A 15,940-nucleotide genomic window follows, 5' to 3' on the forward strand; every position below is an offset into this window, starting at 1 on the left:
GGCGAGGGCCTTGAGGGGAAGCAAGGGGAGGAAGGCCCACACCTACTAGGTCCCTTCTTGATCCCGCGGTGGACCCTGGGGCAAAGTCTGCGGACGGGGACAGAGCCCCGGGAGCCACAGAAACCTCCAGTTTCAAGGGGGACGCAGGGAGGATCACGCAGCGAGGATCCAGTCTCTCAAGAGCCCCAACGAAGAGCTGAGTTGGGGCGGGAAGGGGGTGCCGGAGACTGGTCCCCGCGGCAGGGGAGGAGCCGAGTGGAGGGCCAGCCCGGATTCGGGCTGGGGCGGGGCCTGGAGGGGGCGGGGCCTCAGGGCTCCAGTGGGAGGCGGTGCCTGAGGCCCAGCGGACCTGCTGCTCAGGTGAGCCGGACTGCGCTGAGTCTTACTTCTCTGGGCTCTAGGCGGTGGCGAGAACGGGGTGGGGACTGGAGCGCTGGTGCGCCCCAGCAGCCCTTAGCTTCTCTCCCAATTTGGGTAGGAGCTGAGGTTTCCCAAGGGAGACCCCGGCATGAGGCCCCTGAGACTTTATATTCCAGAGCTACTTGTCTTGGGATCCTCGGTAGGGCTTGAGGACCTGCACTCGCTGTGTGAAATTGTGGGTAAAACTTAGCAGTTTGTGCCCGTGATGTGTTCCCGGGGTACCCAGACCCCAAAGAGGTAGAAATCAAGTCCTCCGGTCACCAAAGAGACGCAGGTGCCCAGAGAGGACCGTGACTTGTTGAGGATCACCCAGCTCTGCCGAGGCCTTAACCAGGACAACTTCCATCAGTGCCCAGTGGGCCTTAACCCGCAGGTCCAGGAGAAACCCAACATGGAGCACTCACTGGTCCTGCCTGACCATATGCTCCCACCCATGCCCCCTCTCCCCAGAAGCTACCAGGAGCCCAAGACCCACTTTTCAGCCTGATTCCAGTGAGACAAGCATCCACATGGCCAGACCAACCCCCAGGTCACACTACTTAGGCAACTTCAGCTTAGGATCACTCCAACCAAGCTTGTGTCACATGGGCCTGGCTGGGCACTCACTGGTGGGGCTGCAAGCCAGATGACTTGGGAGGGGGCAAGGTTTTCATGGTGGGGACCTTAGGAAGGGGTCCCCAAGGATACTGGGAGGGGTGGAAGCAGGAGAGGACATCCTTATCTTTGCCCTCCCCAGCCATCAGTCCCCTTCCCCCACCCCTGACGGGAACTAGGAGGCCAAAGTCTGCCCCAAGGTCAAAAAATTGATTGTTTTGCAGGAAGGGGGCAGAAGTGGGAATGTGGAAAGATTGGGAGGGGAGGGCACAACCCCTTGTCCTCTAGCCTGGGCTGGGGGTTCATATCTGGAAGGCTGGACTGAGGCCAGGACTGTGCCCCCACCCTTTTTTGGGGGGGGGACAAGAACGGCCTGGGCTCAGGCTGCCTGCCAGGGCTGATAAGGGGCCCTCTTGGGGCTCCCACAAACGGTTTATCACTGTTGGGGGAACAGCCGGCAAGGCTCAGGAGGGGGCGCGAGCATGGAGCAGCTTTGGGGTCTACTTCACAGAACGGTAAGACCAAGGGGGTTGGGGGCCTTCTCTCCAGGTCCTTCAGCCCCCTCCCAAACCCAAGGCTGGTCCCTCCTCTCTGCACCTCCATCTCTCCCCTCCAGCTTGCCTCTCAGGACCCTTTCCCCTGACTTGCATTCCTCTGGCACCACATAGTCACTGTTATGGCCAGCTCCTGCCCCATCCTCCATGCCTCTTCTCCCAATCTCATGCCCGCCATGCCCCACGCAGCAAAGGTTGTCCCCGCGACCCTCTCAGACCATCTACAAGCGTGTAGAGGGCACCCAGCAGTGGCGCCTGGAGGAGGAAGAGGAAGACGGGGAGGAGGGGGCTGAGCCACCCATCCACTTCTGCCCCATGGAGCTGAGGGGCCCTGACCTGGGCTCCAGAGCAGGGAAGAAGAACCTTGGACTCTGGACAGAAACAGGACGAAAGGCTGCCCCCTACCTGGTCCTGACAGCCCTGCTGATCTTCACTGGGGGTGAGCGTCATTCCCCCCCCCCCCCCAATCAGTGAAGGGCTTGGGTTGAGGGTGGATATTTCTGGAGTCAAGAGGGGAGCACAAAGGGCATCTCCAACTTGCCATCCCCCAGCTTTCCTTCTGGGCTACGTGGCCTTCCGAGGGTCCTGCCAGACATGCGGGGATGACGTATTGGTGGTCAGCGAGGACATAAACTATGAGCCGGGCCCAGACTCCCACCAGGGCACCTTGTACTGGAGCGACCTCCAGGCCATGTTCCTGAGGTTCCTGGGGGAGGGGCGCCTGGAGGACACAATCAGGTAAGGATCAGCCTTGCTGAAGTCAGCCTCCCTCCCTCTTTGCCCAGGACTCTGGTGTGGGGCCCGTTTTTTCACTTTCCTCCCTGGTCTCCCTGTTCAGTGGTCCTGGGAAGGATGTCAGGAGCTGAGCGGGGGTGGGGGGGTGGGGGGGCAGTTCCAGAGATAAGGTTTCAGAGGGTTCTGGCTCTGAGGGCAGCACTCTTGGGAGATGCGGGAGCTGACTGAGTGAGAGCAGGAGGGTCCAGTATCCAAACAGGAGACAGAACAGATCCTGAAAAGTCCAGAATGCTACACTGCAGGGCTTAGATTTTGACCTGTGGCTGCGGGGAGCTCTGGGTGTCTCTGAGAAGGGATATTTTAAGGAATCTGCAAAAATGAACAAGTAAATGCATTTGTGAGCATAGACCAAACCCTTTCCGTCTAATTTGTGAGAGATGCCATGGAGACACAGATCGTGCAAGCCCCAAACTCAGCCAGCTCACGCAGGCCAGTGTTTTGCTGAGGTCACTTTCCCTACTAGGAAGGAGCTACCCAGGTAGGTTCAGAGGTCAGGCCTCCAATAGGCCTCTCTTTGGTCAAGAATAGTGTTTCAGCGGTTCTCCTGGGTTTTCCAAGTAGTAAGTCTTATAAGCTATAGCTAGTGAGAGATGTATAGCCTCTTTCTCAATGTTTATACCTTTTATGTCTTTTTCATTGCTTATTGCATAAGAGAGGATGTGAATTTAGGTAATGATGACAGGAGATAATGTCTATTTCCTGACTTTCACAGGAATGTTTTTATATTACTTTGTTATTGAGTATATGAACTTTGCTGTAGACTCCGGTTAGCTTTTAATTTATTTTTAAATATTTATTTATTTATTTTGAGAGAGAGATAGAGAGCAGGGGAGGGGCAGAGAGAGAGAGAGAGGGAGAGAGAATCCCAAGCAGTCTCTGGGCTGTCAGCACAGAGCTGGACTAGGGGCTCAATACCACGAACAATGAGATTACAACCTGAGCTGAAATCAAGAGCTGGACGCCTAAACCAACCGAGCCACCCAGGAGCCCCTGGGCTTCTTATTTTCGTGAGCAACACTCAGTCGTCTGGGTACAGGCTGAACAGGTGGCTGGTTTGCCAGGTCTCAGGGTGAGGTGTGGCACTGTGGATGCCATCAGAGGGCAGGGAGGCAACAGGGTGGCAGTGAGGGGGAGTGAGTGATGAAGTAATGCATGACTCCAGGGTGGATGGAGAAGGGAAGGCTGCAGAGAGGCTTGGAGGACTCGGACAGTCTGGAGTGCTCAATGTGGGTGAAGAGCAGGTATACTGAGGGTTAGGGAGCAAGCTGGAACCTGGAAAGCTCTAGTCAGAGAGTGGGATATTGGAACTTCTAACATTTATCTGATAAATTGTGTCCTATCTATCTTGACATCTCCAGCACCTAGCACAGTCCCTGGCATTTAGTAGGTGTTCAGTAAATCCTCAGTGGATAAATATTCTGGAGATGGAATTCTGGGTAATGACAAGAGCAGTGTGGGTATGGCCAGGGAAGTGAATGGCTGGACCGGCAGTGACACTGATAAGGTCATTCATTCATTTGTCCACCAAGTATTTTTGAGCTGTGTGGTAGGTGCTAGGCTAAGTAAGGTGGGGGCAATAGAGCAGAGAACAACAGTCTGGAGCTTACAGTCTATTGGGGGAAATCAATGCTGAACTAATAATCACATTCCTGACTACGTATTTGTTACTAGGATCATTGCACTGACTATAACCAGGGGGATCTGACTTAGATTGGGGGCCAGGGGAGGCTTCCTTAAAGAAGTGATGGGCTGAAGCCTGAGGGTGAGTTGTTCACCAGGCAAAGAGAAGGTGGAAAGACATTTCAGGCCAGAGAACAGTAGGTGCAAAGGGCCTGGGGTAGGAACAGTGGCCTATTAGAGGAAGTGAACTAAGGTCTATGTGGTTATCTGAATGAGTGCAGAGGGGTCCCGTATCCAGACAGGAGGCAGGACAGACCCAGAGAAGTCTTGAATGCCGTATCACAGGGCTTGGATTTTGACCTATGGCCGCGGGGAGCTTCAGTGTCAAGGTGGATATGGCTCAGGTCATAAAAGGCCTTAATGGCCATCCAAACTGCTTTGGATTTTATTTTAAGAAGAAAGAGAGAGAAATGAAGAATTTGAAACAACAGAGTGTCATGATCAATGCAGGGGGAGTTGTTTTATTTTGTTTTTAAGGTTGGTGCAAAGAGCGGTGTTTATGATACTCCTGGGCAGCAGCTCAGCGTCCTCAGCAAAGGGTGTTCTTGTTTCATTTCCCTCCCTAACCGTGAGCACCCCTCCCTCGTCCCCTCACCCAGAAGCACCTCATCCGATGTGTTTGATGTGTGGCTTTAAATAAAACGTGGCTTTGTCATATATGGAATGTTTTACATGCATATGTAGAATTTTCAAAACATTTAATGTCTGCATAAAATCCTCTGTGTTCATTATTTTTAAAGTTAAGCCATGTGGAAAAACATAAAGAGGAAAATAAAGAAAAATCACTCCAAGACCCACTACTCAGATACAGCTCTCTAAAGTGTTTTAATTTTGATAAACTGTTCTTTTAACTTAACACCATGTTTTCAAGGTCTCTATATTGCAGTGTGTACATCTAATTTATGGCTATGCACAGGAATCCACAGTGTGCATCATCTATTTTATGAACGCACTGATGGATACAATTTCAAATACTTGAGCTCCTGGATGGGACCGGGGAAGGGGTGGGGGAAGGGATGGTACTGAGAAAGTGCGGCAGTCCTCGTGAGAGAGAGCGGAGGCTGAGACTAAGGTGACCCTGCATGTCGATTTTGAAGTAGTGCAGAAACTTAGCGGAGTTCCTTAGTGGAGAGGAAAATGATATGCCAGATACCAAAGTCCTTGATGAAAGCAGACAAGTGACTGATTGGCTGAAAGAGAGACAGAGAGTGGGAGAGCTGGATGGTCCAGGCTTCAGAGGAAGAGAGCTTTACCAGAGGAGTAATTGCCAGGAATTGCAACATTGGAGCCTGCCTTCGCTCCAAGCACAGGGGGTATGAGAACCAGAGCCCCATAGGAGACCTGGCCTCTCCAGGGACGGCTGGGTTTCTGCCAAAGCAAAAGGTAAAGGGGTATTCAATGCTGCTGCTGAGGAGGGAGGAGTCTGTCCGCTTTGGAGAGGGCTCAGGTGAAGTAGGTTGGGAGGGAGGGGATGCCGGAAGCTCAGGCGACAACAGGCTCACTAGTTAGGGGGTGACTATGGAAGAAGACAGGCTGAGGTCTCCAAGACAAGGGACCCCACTATTACACGGTGTAAGATGTCTCTGTGAGACTCAGCTGGAGCGTGAGGGAGATGGAGGGCCACCTCTGCCCAGTTAAGCCCCTTGGAAGAAAAGTGTTTTTCATACTTGGGGCAAAGCACAGGATATGCACATATGTGGAGAGGTAGTAGATTGGTGAGTTTGCCTGAGCCAGTAATAACCTAAGAGATGGTGGACAAGGTACCAAGCCAGGGGAAGCTATGGAGGAAGGAGGCTTTAGAGACGCTCGGTGGCAGCCGGAGTGGGGATGGGATGGATGGTAATGGCAGAGTCAGGGAGAGGCTTGGGAGGCCCCCTACCCCCGCCCCCCGAGCGACCCCACATCTCTAGCATCAGTCCCTCCTCCCTCCCTCTCCTCCAGACGCCCAGAAGTCCCTTAAGTCCCCTTCCACTCCCCAATCCCATATCTTCCCGCTCAGGCAAACCAGCCTTCGGAAACGGGTGGCTGGCTCGGCCAGCATGGCGACCCTGGCTCAGGACATCCGCGTAGCGCTCTTGAGCCAAAAGCTGGACCACGTGTGGATGGATACGCACTACGTGGGGCTGCAGTTTCCGGACCCGTGAGTGCGCTGGGGGCACGTGGGGGGGCGCATGGGGGGCGCGCTGGGACGCTTACCACTTCCGCTCCTCAGGGCTCATCCCAATACCCTGCACTGGGTGGAGGCGGCTGGGAAGCTCGGGGAGCCCCTGCCGCTGGAGGACCACGACGTCTACTGTCCCTACAGCGCCACGGGCAACGCCACGGTGAGCGTCCCCTGTCCCGCCCCCAGGACAGGGGTACGAGCGTGCTCTCCCGGGTAGCGGAGGAGGGACCGGGAGAGCTCGCCTCACTGTCCCCATCCCCAGGGAGAGCTGGTGTACGCCCATTACGGGCGGCCAGAGGACCTGCAGGACCTGCGGGCCCGGGGCGTGGAGCCGGCGGGGCGCCTCCTGCTGGTGCGCTTGGGGGAGATCAGCTTTGCCCAGAAGGTGAGAGTCCGTGGATGGGTGATGGAGTGGAGCACGGAGGGTGCAGGGCTGGGGAACGCGAAGATAGGATGGCAGCAGATGGGAAGCGTCTAGGAGGCTGTCAGAAAGAGAAAAGAAAGAACCAAGCGGGTAAGAAAGTGTTGGCGGGAAACAAATCAGGAGGTTGGGATAGAGAATGAGCAGGGAAGAATGCAGAGCACAGTGAGGTTTGCTGTTCGGAGGTGGGAAGATGAGGGTGGTGGGAGGTGCTCACAGCCTCTCCCTGGTTCATGATAGCAGAGCAGAGGCAGAGCCACTTTAATTTTTCTTGCTTCTCCTGCCCTTATAAGTCGGTTGTCTCTGGGAGGAGGAGTCTTTAACCCACGTCCCATCCCCAGGTGGCCAGTGCCCAGGACTTTGGGGCCCGAGGAGTGCTCATATACCCTGATTCCGCAGACTTCTCCCAGGACCCACACAAGCTCAGCCTGTCCAGCCACAGGGCTGTGTATGGACATGTGAGTCTGGGGACAGCCAGTGGTGGATTCCTGGGGTCCCAAGATTGTACCTCCTTGTCCAGGATGAGGCAGGTAGGCTACTCCTGGGAGCCCAGCCCACAGTTTCAGCATGGACACCCTTTTCCTCACAGGTGCACCTGGGAACTGGGGATCCCTACACGCCTGGCTTCCCTTCCTTTAATCAAACCCAGTTCCCTCCAGTCCAGTCCTCGGGCCTCCCTAACATCCCAGCCCAGCCCATCAGTGCGGACATTGCCACCCTCCTGCTGAGGTGAGGGGCACGTGGAGACCAGAAAGGGAGGAGAAAGGGAGAGGGAGCTGGTTTGTAAAGTCTTTTGGGGTGAACTAGAAAAAGATGGATCTTCTGGGTGGGCACAGCCTCATGCCCGTGCCTGTCATCCAGTAAGTGTGACTCGAGCTGGGTATCACACCCCGTTCTCTGGGCACCGTTGAGCAGGACGTACCTGCACAATTGTCCAAGGCAGCAGGCACATTGCAGAAGTTGAACTGGAACCAGAGGGTGGGAGGGAAAGAGTGAAGAGGGAGCTCTGGGCTCTTCTATAGCCTGGGCCTCTCTGCCACTTCCAACTCTTTCTGCCCCACCCCTCTCCAGGAAGCTCCAAGGCCCCATGGCCCCCCAGGAATGGCAGGGGCGCCTCCCAGTCTCCCCTTATCGCCTGGGCCCTGGGCCAGGCTTGCACCTAGGGGTCAACAACCACAGGGTCTCCACCCCCATCATCAACATCTTTGGCTGCATCGAGGGCCGCTCAGAGCCAGGTGTGCTAGCTAGCCCAGCATCACCCACAGCCCGGAGGAGGGGAGATGCCTCTTGTGACCCCAGACTAGAGATGGGGTGGAGCAGGAATCCCTGGGGGAGTGGGCAAGAATGGTGCCCAGGGGAGGGGGCAGCAGGGGTTGGCAGGGAAGGGGACTGGCAAGTTGAAGCTGATCTGGGACCAAGGAAGGTGGCAATGAGTAGACCCCATGGGTCAAATCTGTCCAGAGACAGGATGGACAGTTCTGCATGGTAGTGAGTTCACTAGCACAGGAGATGAGCAAGTGTGCTTTGGGTTATGTTATTGCATGAAAGGAAGTTCAGGTTAGACAGACAAACATTTCAAGCCTAATTAGATGCAGATAGTGGTAGGGAATCAAAGTAGGTTCTTTTTTAAATTTTCAATGTTTAGTCTTGAGAGAGAGAGAGCATGATAAGGCAAGGTGCAGAGAAAGGGATAGAGGAAGCAGGCTCCACCCTGACAGCAGAGAGCCTGATGCAAGGCTTGACCCCATGAGCCATGAGATCATAACCTGAGCTGAAGTCAGACGCTCAACCGACTGAGTCAGCCAGGCGCTCCTGAATCAAAGTGGGTTCTTCAGCTGAAGAGTGTGGTATCTATAAATACTGAGGGAGAGACACAGGGAAGCCTGTGATGTGGCTCAAATGAGAAAGCCGGGTGGGGGGCGGGAGGGGTGGGAACAGAGAGAGGGGTAAAGGAGGAAGACCAGTCAGGATTTGTCAAACAGCAGGACATGGCTGACCAGGGAGGTGATGGAATCCATATGACCCCAGGCACCCTGCTGAAGGAGCAGGCCATCTAGCAGGGCCAAGGGGAACAAGGGCCCTTTCTTTAGGGACAGAAGGGATGGCACGGCTGGGACTGCAGAGACGTAGGGGCTGGGAAGTGGAGACTGAGGGGCCTGAGAAACGGTGATGAGGCCCCGTGAGCACGTATCCTCCCAGGTGCTTTCTGGGTACTGCCAGTATAAGGACATGTACCCCAAATCTGCTCTCCCGCAGATCACTATGTTGTCATTGGGGCACAGAGGGATGCGTGGGGCCCAGGAGCGGCCAAGTCCGCTGTGGGAACGGCCATCCTGCTGGAGCTGGTGCGAACCTTTTCCTCCATGGTGAGCAATGGTAAGGTCAGGGCCTGGGCTGGGCAGCTGGGGCTGTGGCCCGAGCCAGGACAGGGCAGAGAGGCAGTCAGAAGCACAGGCTAGAGGGTGGCCACTCACACCTGGGCTCCAAACCTGGCTTCTCCATGTCCCAGCTGCACAGCCCTGGGCAAGTCACTTTGCCACCATTTCCTCATCTAAATATGAAAGTAGAGTTGACCCTTGAGCAATGCACCGGCCCCTCTGCTCAGTTGAAAATCTGCATGTAAGTGGACCCAAGCAGTTCGAACCCATGTTCAAGAGTCAACTATAACAATAGTCCTTGGTCTGAGTGAAGCATTAAGCAGGAGACTCCATTTGAAAGCAGCCTCCATCACTGTTACAGTTGAGTCAGGGCAGACCAGGGGAGGTGGGCTGGGCTGGGGGTTGGATGGGAGGGAAAGAGAGACCCCAGGGAAACAGGGCAGAGGAAGAAAATGATGGCATCTTTGCTCGGTCTTCAGCTGAGCCCATGCTCACAACCCACTCTGCTTGTAGGCTTCCAGCCCCGCAGAAGCCTTCTCTTCATCAGCTGGGACGGAGGGGACTTTGGGAGTGTGGGCTCCACAGAGTGGCTGGAGGTAACGTGAGGTCCAGGGCAGGGAGTCAGGCAGTGGGAAGAGGTGGTGGGAGTTAAACTCCACATTCCCTCACCCACAGGGCTACCTCAGCGTGCTGCACCTCAAAGCTGTAGTGTATGTGAGCCTGGACAATGCAGTGCTGGGTGAGTAGGGGTACTGTGACAAGCTGGGCCCCCTCTGGTGCACTCTGCCCTCAGGGCCAAGCCTTGAGCCTGGCATCCCTTCTCCTCCCTCTCTGCAGGAGATGACAAGTTCCAGGCCAAGACCAGCCCCCTTCTGATCAGCCTCATAGAGAACATCCTGAAGCAGGCAAGGGCCTGGTCAGGAGCAGGGGATGAAGGGAGGCTGGTGGTGGCCAGAGCCTGACCTGACTAGTGCCCCCCCCCCGCCCCCAGGTGGACTCTCCTAACCGCAGTGGGCAGACCCTCCATGAGCAGGTGATGTTCAACAATCACAGCTGGGATGCGGAGGTGTAAGTTGGGGAAAGGGCGAGGGAGGGCAACTTGTACGGGAGCCACACCCATGGCGCGCTCCAACCTGCCCACTCCCAGGATCCGGCCACTGCCCATGGACAGCAGTGCCTATTCCTTCACGGCCTTTGCGGGGGTCCCTGCCGTTGAGTTCTCTTTCGTGGAGGTGAGACTTCCTGTCCCCATCCCAGAGCAGCTGCCCCTCAGCCTGTCTGCACGATGACCCTGTGCCAGCCCTTGCCCTGTCCCAGCAGGATGGCCAGGGGTACCCATTCCTGCACACGAAGGATGACACGTACGAGAACCTACACAGGGTCCTGCGGGGCCGCCTGCCTGCGGTGGCCCAGGCTGTGGCCCAACTCGCTGGGCAGCTCCTCATCAGGCTCAGCCACGATCACCTGCTGCCTCTGGACTTTGGCCGCTACGGGGACGTGGTCCTCAAGCACATCGGCAGCCTCAACGAGTTCTCTGGGGACCTCAAGGTCCAAGACACCAACCCTGCTCCTGGCTTCTGGGGACGGGGCCCCTATATCCCCTCAAAGTGCTGCCCATTCCAGAGGTGTGGCCCCTCCTCCCGACAATCCTTAGGATCTAGTCCCCTCTGGCAACCTGGCCCCTTTTCTCCTGCCCTAGGCACCTAGGCCCCTTAGGCCCCTGCTCATAGCCTCCCAAGCGCCCATATCTTCTTCCCCATCCCAGTATTCTGTTCCACTATGTCCGCTATTCCTGCCAGCCCCAGTGTCCTAGTCCCATCCCCCATCCTGGCCCCCGGGTCCGGCCCCAGCCTGCATCTCCACCCTCAGGCCCGTGGACTGACCCTCCAGTGGGTGTACTCAGCACGGGGGGACTACATCCGGGCAGCTGAGAAGCTGCGGAAGGAGATCTACAGCTCAGAGGAGAGCGATGAGAGGCTGACGCGCATGTACAACGTGCGCATCATGCGGGTGAGGCCCCATCCCATGTAGTGCCCTCGCCCTTCCTGGTGGCTTGGGGCCACCCTTCCCAGGACCCATGCATCCTGCACTCCTCTCCCCTCTCTCCGCCTTTGCTCCATCCCGTCCCTGTTGTCCCTGTCCTCCGGGTGCTCCCAGTCCCGGACAGACAGCACTCACAGACCAGCCAGGCTGGAATGACCACTGAGACAAGTCCCCGCAAAGTGATGAAACTGACAGGGAGGGCCAGCCACTCGGCTGCCTGCTTGGCCTACCGCGTGGCAGAACTGCCCCGCCAGGAGCCCTCCACTGCCTTCCTCTCCTCTCCTCTGGAGAGAAAAAAAGCATATCCATGATTGTCCACAGAACAAGAGGCACAAGCTTATGGCCCAGGAGGGGCAAAGGCTTAAGAAATTCAAAGCAAGGAGAGCTCTCTTCCTTCTGGTAATGAGAGGCAAAACCCAGAGAAGCTGCCTGGAAGAAGTGTCACATATCGTTTTACAGGATCTTGCTCCTTGACCAATACCTCCTGCTTCATTTTGAATACTTTGCAAGTCACGCTCCATCTCCTGTTCCAGCCTTTCCATTTTCTTCCATTTCTTTACTCCAAGAACTCAACCCCACAACCCTTTGGTTTCCAGAAATGGGATAAGTAGGGACTGTTGGTATGGGAAAAAGTCGACAGGCCAAAATTCTAAGCAGAACCATCCTCTGTGAGTGTGGTGTAGACAGGGAACCAGTGTATGCAGGACCATGGCTTTGGAACACGTGTTCCGCTTACTTTTCCCTCCTCAGTGACCCTGCCCGTTTCCCTTGGCACCACTCATTCTTGTTTCTGTTCACAAACCCATCCCTCTTGCTCTTTCATCCTTGCTCTTTTCTCCTAACCTCTCTCATTCTTCTCTCTCTTCAGTTTCCTCTCTTCCTCCCCTACTTCCTGATCTCTCCTTCCCATTGTCCCTTCCACTGAGACACTGCCTGGCTCATTCTCAGTCACAGATCTTGCTTTAGTTCTTGCTGTGCCAGACTCCAGGAACACAAAAAGACACTACTCCTCTTACCCACCCCACCCCCCAAGTTGCCACATGCCCCCCGGAGAATAAAGGGCATCTGTGTGTTAAGGGCATGACTCAGACTCAGGCTGGAGAGTAAAATATTCAGGACTTCAGAACCAGCAACATGGCTGGGCCAGACCCAGGGAACTTTGTGGCTCTAGACCAGGGGTTGGTAAACTGTAGCCAGTGGGCCAAATTTGGCCTGCTGCCTGTTTTTGCAAGTAAAGTTTTACAGGAACACAGCCATAAGCATTGATTTTCATATTGTCTATGGCTGCTTTTGCTAGCCATGGTGGCAAAGCTGAATGTTTGCAACAGAAACAGTATGGCCTGCAGAGTCAAAATATTTGCTACCTGGCTTTTTGCAGAAAAAGTTTGCTAACCCCTGCTTTAGACTGTGATGTTGGTCTTGAGGAACAAACAGAAGTTGGGTTGGTGCAAAGAAAAGACATTTCAGAATGGAGAGACCCAGAGTAAGGGTGTGACGGTGAGACAGGCCTGGCTGTCCTTGGGAGCAGGACGTGGACCCCAGAGCTGGAACAGAAGCCTGTGGAGAAGCAGAGGGGAGAGGTGCACAAAATTGTGGGAGAGAGATCACCTATCAAGGGAGCCATGAATGCCAGGATAAGAAGTTTGGACTTTTAGGGTCTGGGCATTAAAGAAATTAGAAAGGTGTTGAGGGGGGGAGCAAAGCAGAGTTTTAGGAAGGATTTGGTCAGACTGTACATGGTGAAGAGGGAATGAGCACAGTGACGGCTCTAAATAGAAGTAATAGATACCACCTGTGGGTGAGGGGACTGGAATGATGGGAGACATTTGGAAAAAAAATGGACAGATGGGGTATTGAGGGAAGGGGAGGGGGAAAATAATAGCAGCTGTCGTTTCTTGAAGGCTGCCATGTGCTCGGGCTTTACTGCATTTCATCTCACAGGACGCCCCCAAATCTTGTGAGGTTGCTAGTACTGTACAAAGATAACTTATCCAAGATAACAGTAAGTGGTGGAGCCAAAATCAGACACCAGGTGGTCTGAGCTCACCCCACCCATGTGAACACACCTTCAGGGCGGAGAGGCTAGCACTGGGGAGGCCCTGGTGCCCGCAAGGGACTGTGGGTGCAAGGAGCAGGCTTTAGAAGAAGTTGGTGCTCACATGTGTGTGAGGCTGTGTCCAGGTGCCCCCTACCCAGTGAGGAGGTCCAGAAAGGTGGAGGCCAGGATGTCAGTGGATGATTTTTGTCAAGGAGACTTGGCAATTATCTCTACGAGGTCCTGACTGCAGCCAGGGGCATGGAGGAGCCCTTACAGAAAAAGATGGAGAACTTGAAAAGATGTGAGCTTGTGAGACCACCTCTAGAGATTCCGATTTGGTTGGGGTGGCACCCACGCGATGGCGATTCTAATAAACAGCCAGGCTTGAAAACCACCAGTAAGGAGAGGAGCAGAGGTTGGGGGTCCAGCCTTGGCCCTACCCATAGGCGGGAGCACAAGGAGCCCAGAGAGGCTGGAAGAAAGGTAGGAAAACTGGGCTGGGAGTGAGACTGTCTCAAGAAGATGATCAGCATCCAAGTCACAGAGGGAGGACACAGGCACTGCATTAGCACTGGCAATCCCCTTGACCTTACTGATATGTGGACGCTGGAGGCGGTGAGGGGGAATGACTGGTGTAGGGTGTAGGAGAGTGAGGAACAGCAGGACCATAGGCTGTTCTTTGAGGCTTCAGCCGGGTAAGTGAATGGGTGAAGAGGTAAGACTTCGAGGGCGTAGATTCGGGCTTGGAGGTTGGAGGGATGGAAACACAGTAGGAGGATGCATCCTACCCGGCTGCTGGTGACGTCAAAGAATGGCTATTCCCGATTGGATAATCAAAGGGAGGTGGGACTTAAAGAAGCTGCTCAGCTATGTTTGCTAAGTGTGTTGGGCCCGCGCTCCAGGCGGAACCCCTACCCGACTTGATCCTCTTCTCGACCTGATCCCCTTCTCTGCGCAGGTGGAGTTCTACTTCCTGTCTCAGTACGTGTCGCCGGCCGACTCCCCGTTCCGCCACATTTTCCTGGGCCGCGGAGACCACACGCTGGGCGCGCTGCTCGACCACGTGCGACTGCTGCGCTCCGGGGGCTCCCGAGACCCTAGAGCTGTCTCCTCCTGGGTGCCTCCCGGCCTGGGCTTTCAGGAGAGCCGCTTCCGACGCCAGCTGGCCCTGCTCACCTGGACGCTGCAGGGGGCAGCCAACGCACTTAGCGGGGACGTTTGGAACATCGATAACAACTTCTGAGGTCCGTGGTGGGCGCGATGAGCATATGCCCCTACCCACTGCCAAGAAAGAGCTCCTCCTCTCCCGCTTGAGTGATTTCCAGGTGATGGAGGTGCCTAGTGCCACCTCTAACTGCTGACCGATTTCTCATTAGCCTTTCCCGTCCTTGCAAGGGGTCCAGCCAAGATGCCTGCGCGCACACCCACAACCCTGGCCCTGCAATGTAGGAGTAGTTGAGGAGTGCCTTCCACAATGGGCCGGCCATACTGTCAGTTAATCAGAGAGAAGCATCCGCCCCCTCATCACAGCCCTCTACCCTCCAGGAAAGAGGTCCCCCACACCTGGAGACCACTCTGGAAGGTTTCCTAGGCCCCGGGACATGACCAGTCCTCTTAGTGGGAGAATGACTGGAACCATAGCCTGTGGCCAACAGGTGGTCTGTGGTGGGAGGGGCTGGGGTTTGGACCTTAATAAACGACCTGGTGGCATCCGTTGTTTATAAGCACCTTTATGCTTCTTCCTCATCCTCACTCTACCCAATCCTCCCTCCCTTGAGACAGGGAAGGGTTGGGCAGAGGGGCCAAAGAAGATACAGGTAGGAATGATGTCTTCATGGGGAAAATTCTGAGCTGTTCTATTACCCGAGGAAGTAAGGAAGCTGCCTAAGGAAATAAAGAGGGCCCTTATCCAAAGACCATCAAGGGGTGGAGAGCTGGCTTCTCCCAAGACCAGAGATGGATACATTATTTGTAGGGCCTCTTGTTCAAACCTTATGAACACACCTTTTTCTTCCTACAGTCTTTCAACCTGTATGGTGGAATTTAACTTGCTACTTAATGTCCAGATCTTCAGAAAGAAATACCCTAAGGCAGATCCCTATAGGCACTCAGAGCTCTGCTCCACAACTTGGTATGGATGGCACATGTGCCAGACCCCAACCGTGACCTGGAGACGGGCCCCTGCTGGGAAAGGAGGGTAGCATCTGTCTCTGGGTGGGGGCAGGGAGCTGGCAGGTAAGAACCTGACCAGGAGCAGCAGGACCCCCCAGCATATCCTCCATTGTCCCATCAGCTTGTGCTTCCAAAACATAAATTCAGACGAGATTGGGCACATTCAGGGTGGTATGGTCATAGACAAAAAATAAATTCAAAGGTAAAACCAATTAAGAATTTCAAGATGCTGATCACAGAGCATTAGCTCCCAAACAGGGGGCCTCCTGAGCATGGGGCCCTGGGAGACTGCAGAGGTCACCTGCTAGAATGGCCCACCCTGGGGCCTCTCTCCCAATCTTTGTCCAGCAAGGTAGAAGCTGCACGAGGCCAGGGAAGTATAAGTGCTGCTGGCACTACTTTACCCTTAATCACATCTCAGGAGGCAGCAGCCCTGGCCCTCACTCCCAGGGCAGCTGCATAAACCCTAGGGGCTGTGTCTGGGCGACTCGGTCCTTTCTTGATGTGGACAGGTCGGACCCTGCTCCTCAGGACACTGGAGAGTGAAGGCCTCTTACTGTACAGCTTGCAATGCCCCAGGCCCTGGGTTCCAGGATGAAACTCCCCCCCTCTTGAGCCCCTTGAGCCTGACTTGATGGGTTCTCAGGAGCCTGGACCAGGGTCAGACCCTCTCTGACTATT

General features: G+C 55.1%; 1 protein-coding gene across 2 annotated transcripts; it reads left to right on the forward strand.

The window, feature by feature from the left end:
• The first annotated feature begins 343 nt into the window (after nucleotides 1–343).
• On the forward strand, nucleotides 344–14,814 carry TFR2 (transferrin receptor 2). Of its 2 annotated transcripts, XM_029947713.1 has the most exons (19): nucleotides 344–360; nucleotides 1,469–1,529; nucleotides 1,758–2,007; nucleotides 2,120–2,306; nucleotides 6,043–6,183; nucleotides 6,256–6,367; nucleotides 6,470–6,592; nucleotides 6,970–7,086; nucleotides 7,218–7,357; nucleotides 7,700–7,863; nucleotides 8,885–9,004; nucleotides 9,520–9,602; nucleotides 9,682–9,745; nucleotides 9,844–9,911; nucleotides 9,998–10,074; nucleotides 10,154–10,238; nucleotides 10,327–10,554; nucleotides 10,876–11,016; nucleotides 14,046–14,814. In XM_029947713.1, the coding sequence occupies exons 2-19, from the start codon at nucleotides 1,497–1,499 to the stop codon at nucleotides 14,328–14,330; spliced, it is 2,418 nt and encodes an 805-aa protein (XP_029803573.1). In that variant the 5' UTR covers nucleotides 344–360; nucleotides 1,469–1,496; the 3' UTR covers nucleotides 14,331–14,814. The 2 variants fall into 2 exon arrangements, with proteins under 2 accessions (XP_029803573.1, XP_029803574.1); XM_029947714.1 differs by lacking the exons at nucleotides 344–360; nucleotides 1,469–1,529; nucleotides 14,046–14,814 and adding an exon at nucleotides 11,371–12,106 and having other exon boundaries at nucleotides 1,862–2,007.
• The last annotated feature ends 1,126 nt before the right edge of the window (nucleotides 14,815–15,940 follow it).

The sequence above is a fragment of the Suricata suricatta genome, chromosome 8 (genome assembly GCF_006229205.1).
Source record: "Suricata suricatta isolate VVHF042 chromosome 8, meerkat_22Aug2017_6uvM2_HiC, whole genome shotgun sequence".
In the NCBI taxonomy this organism is placed as follows: Eukaryota; Metazoa; Chordata; class Mammalia; order Carnivora; family Herpestidae; genus Suricata; species Suricata suricatta.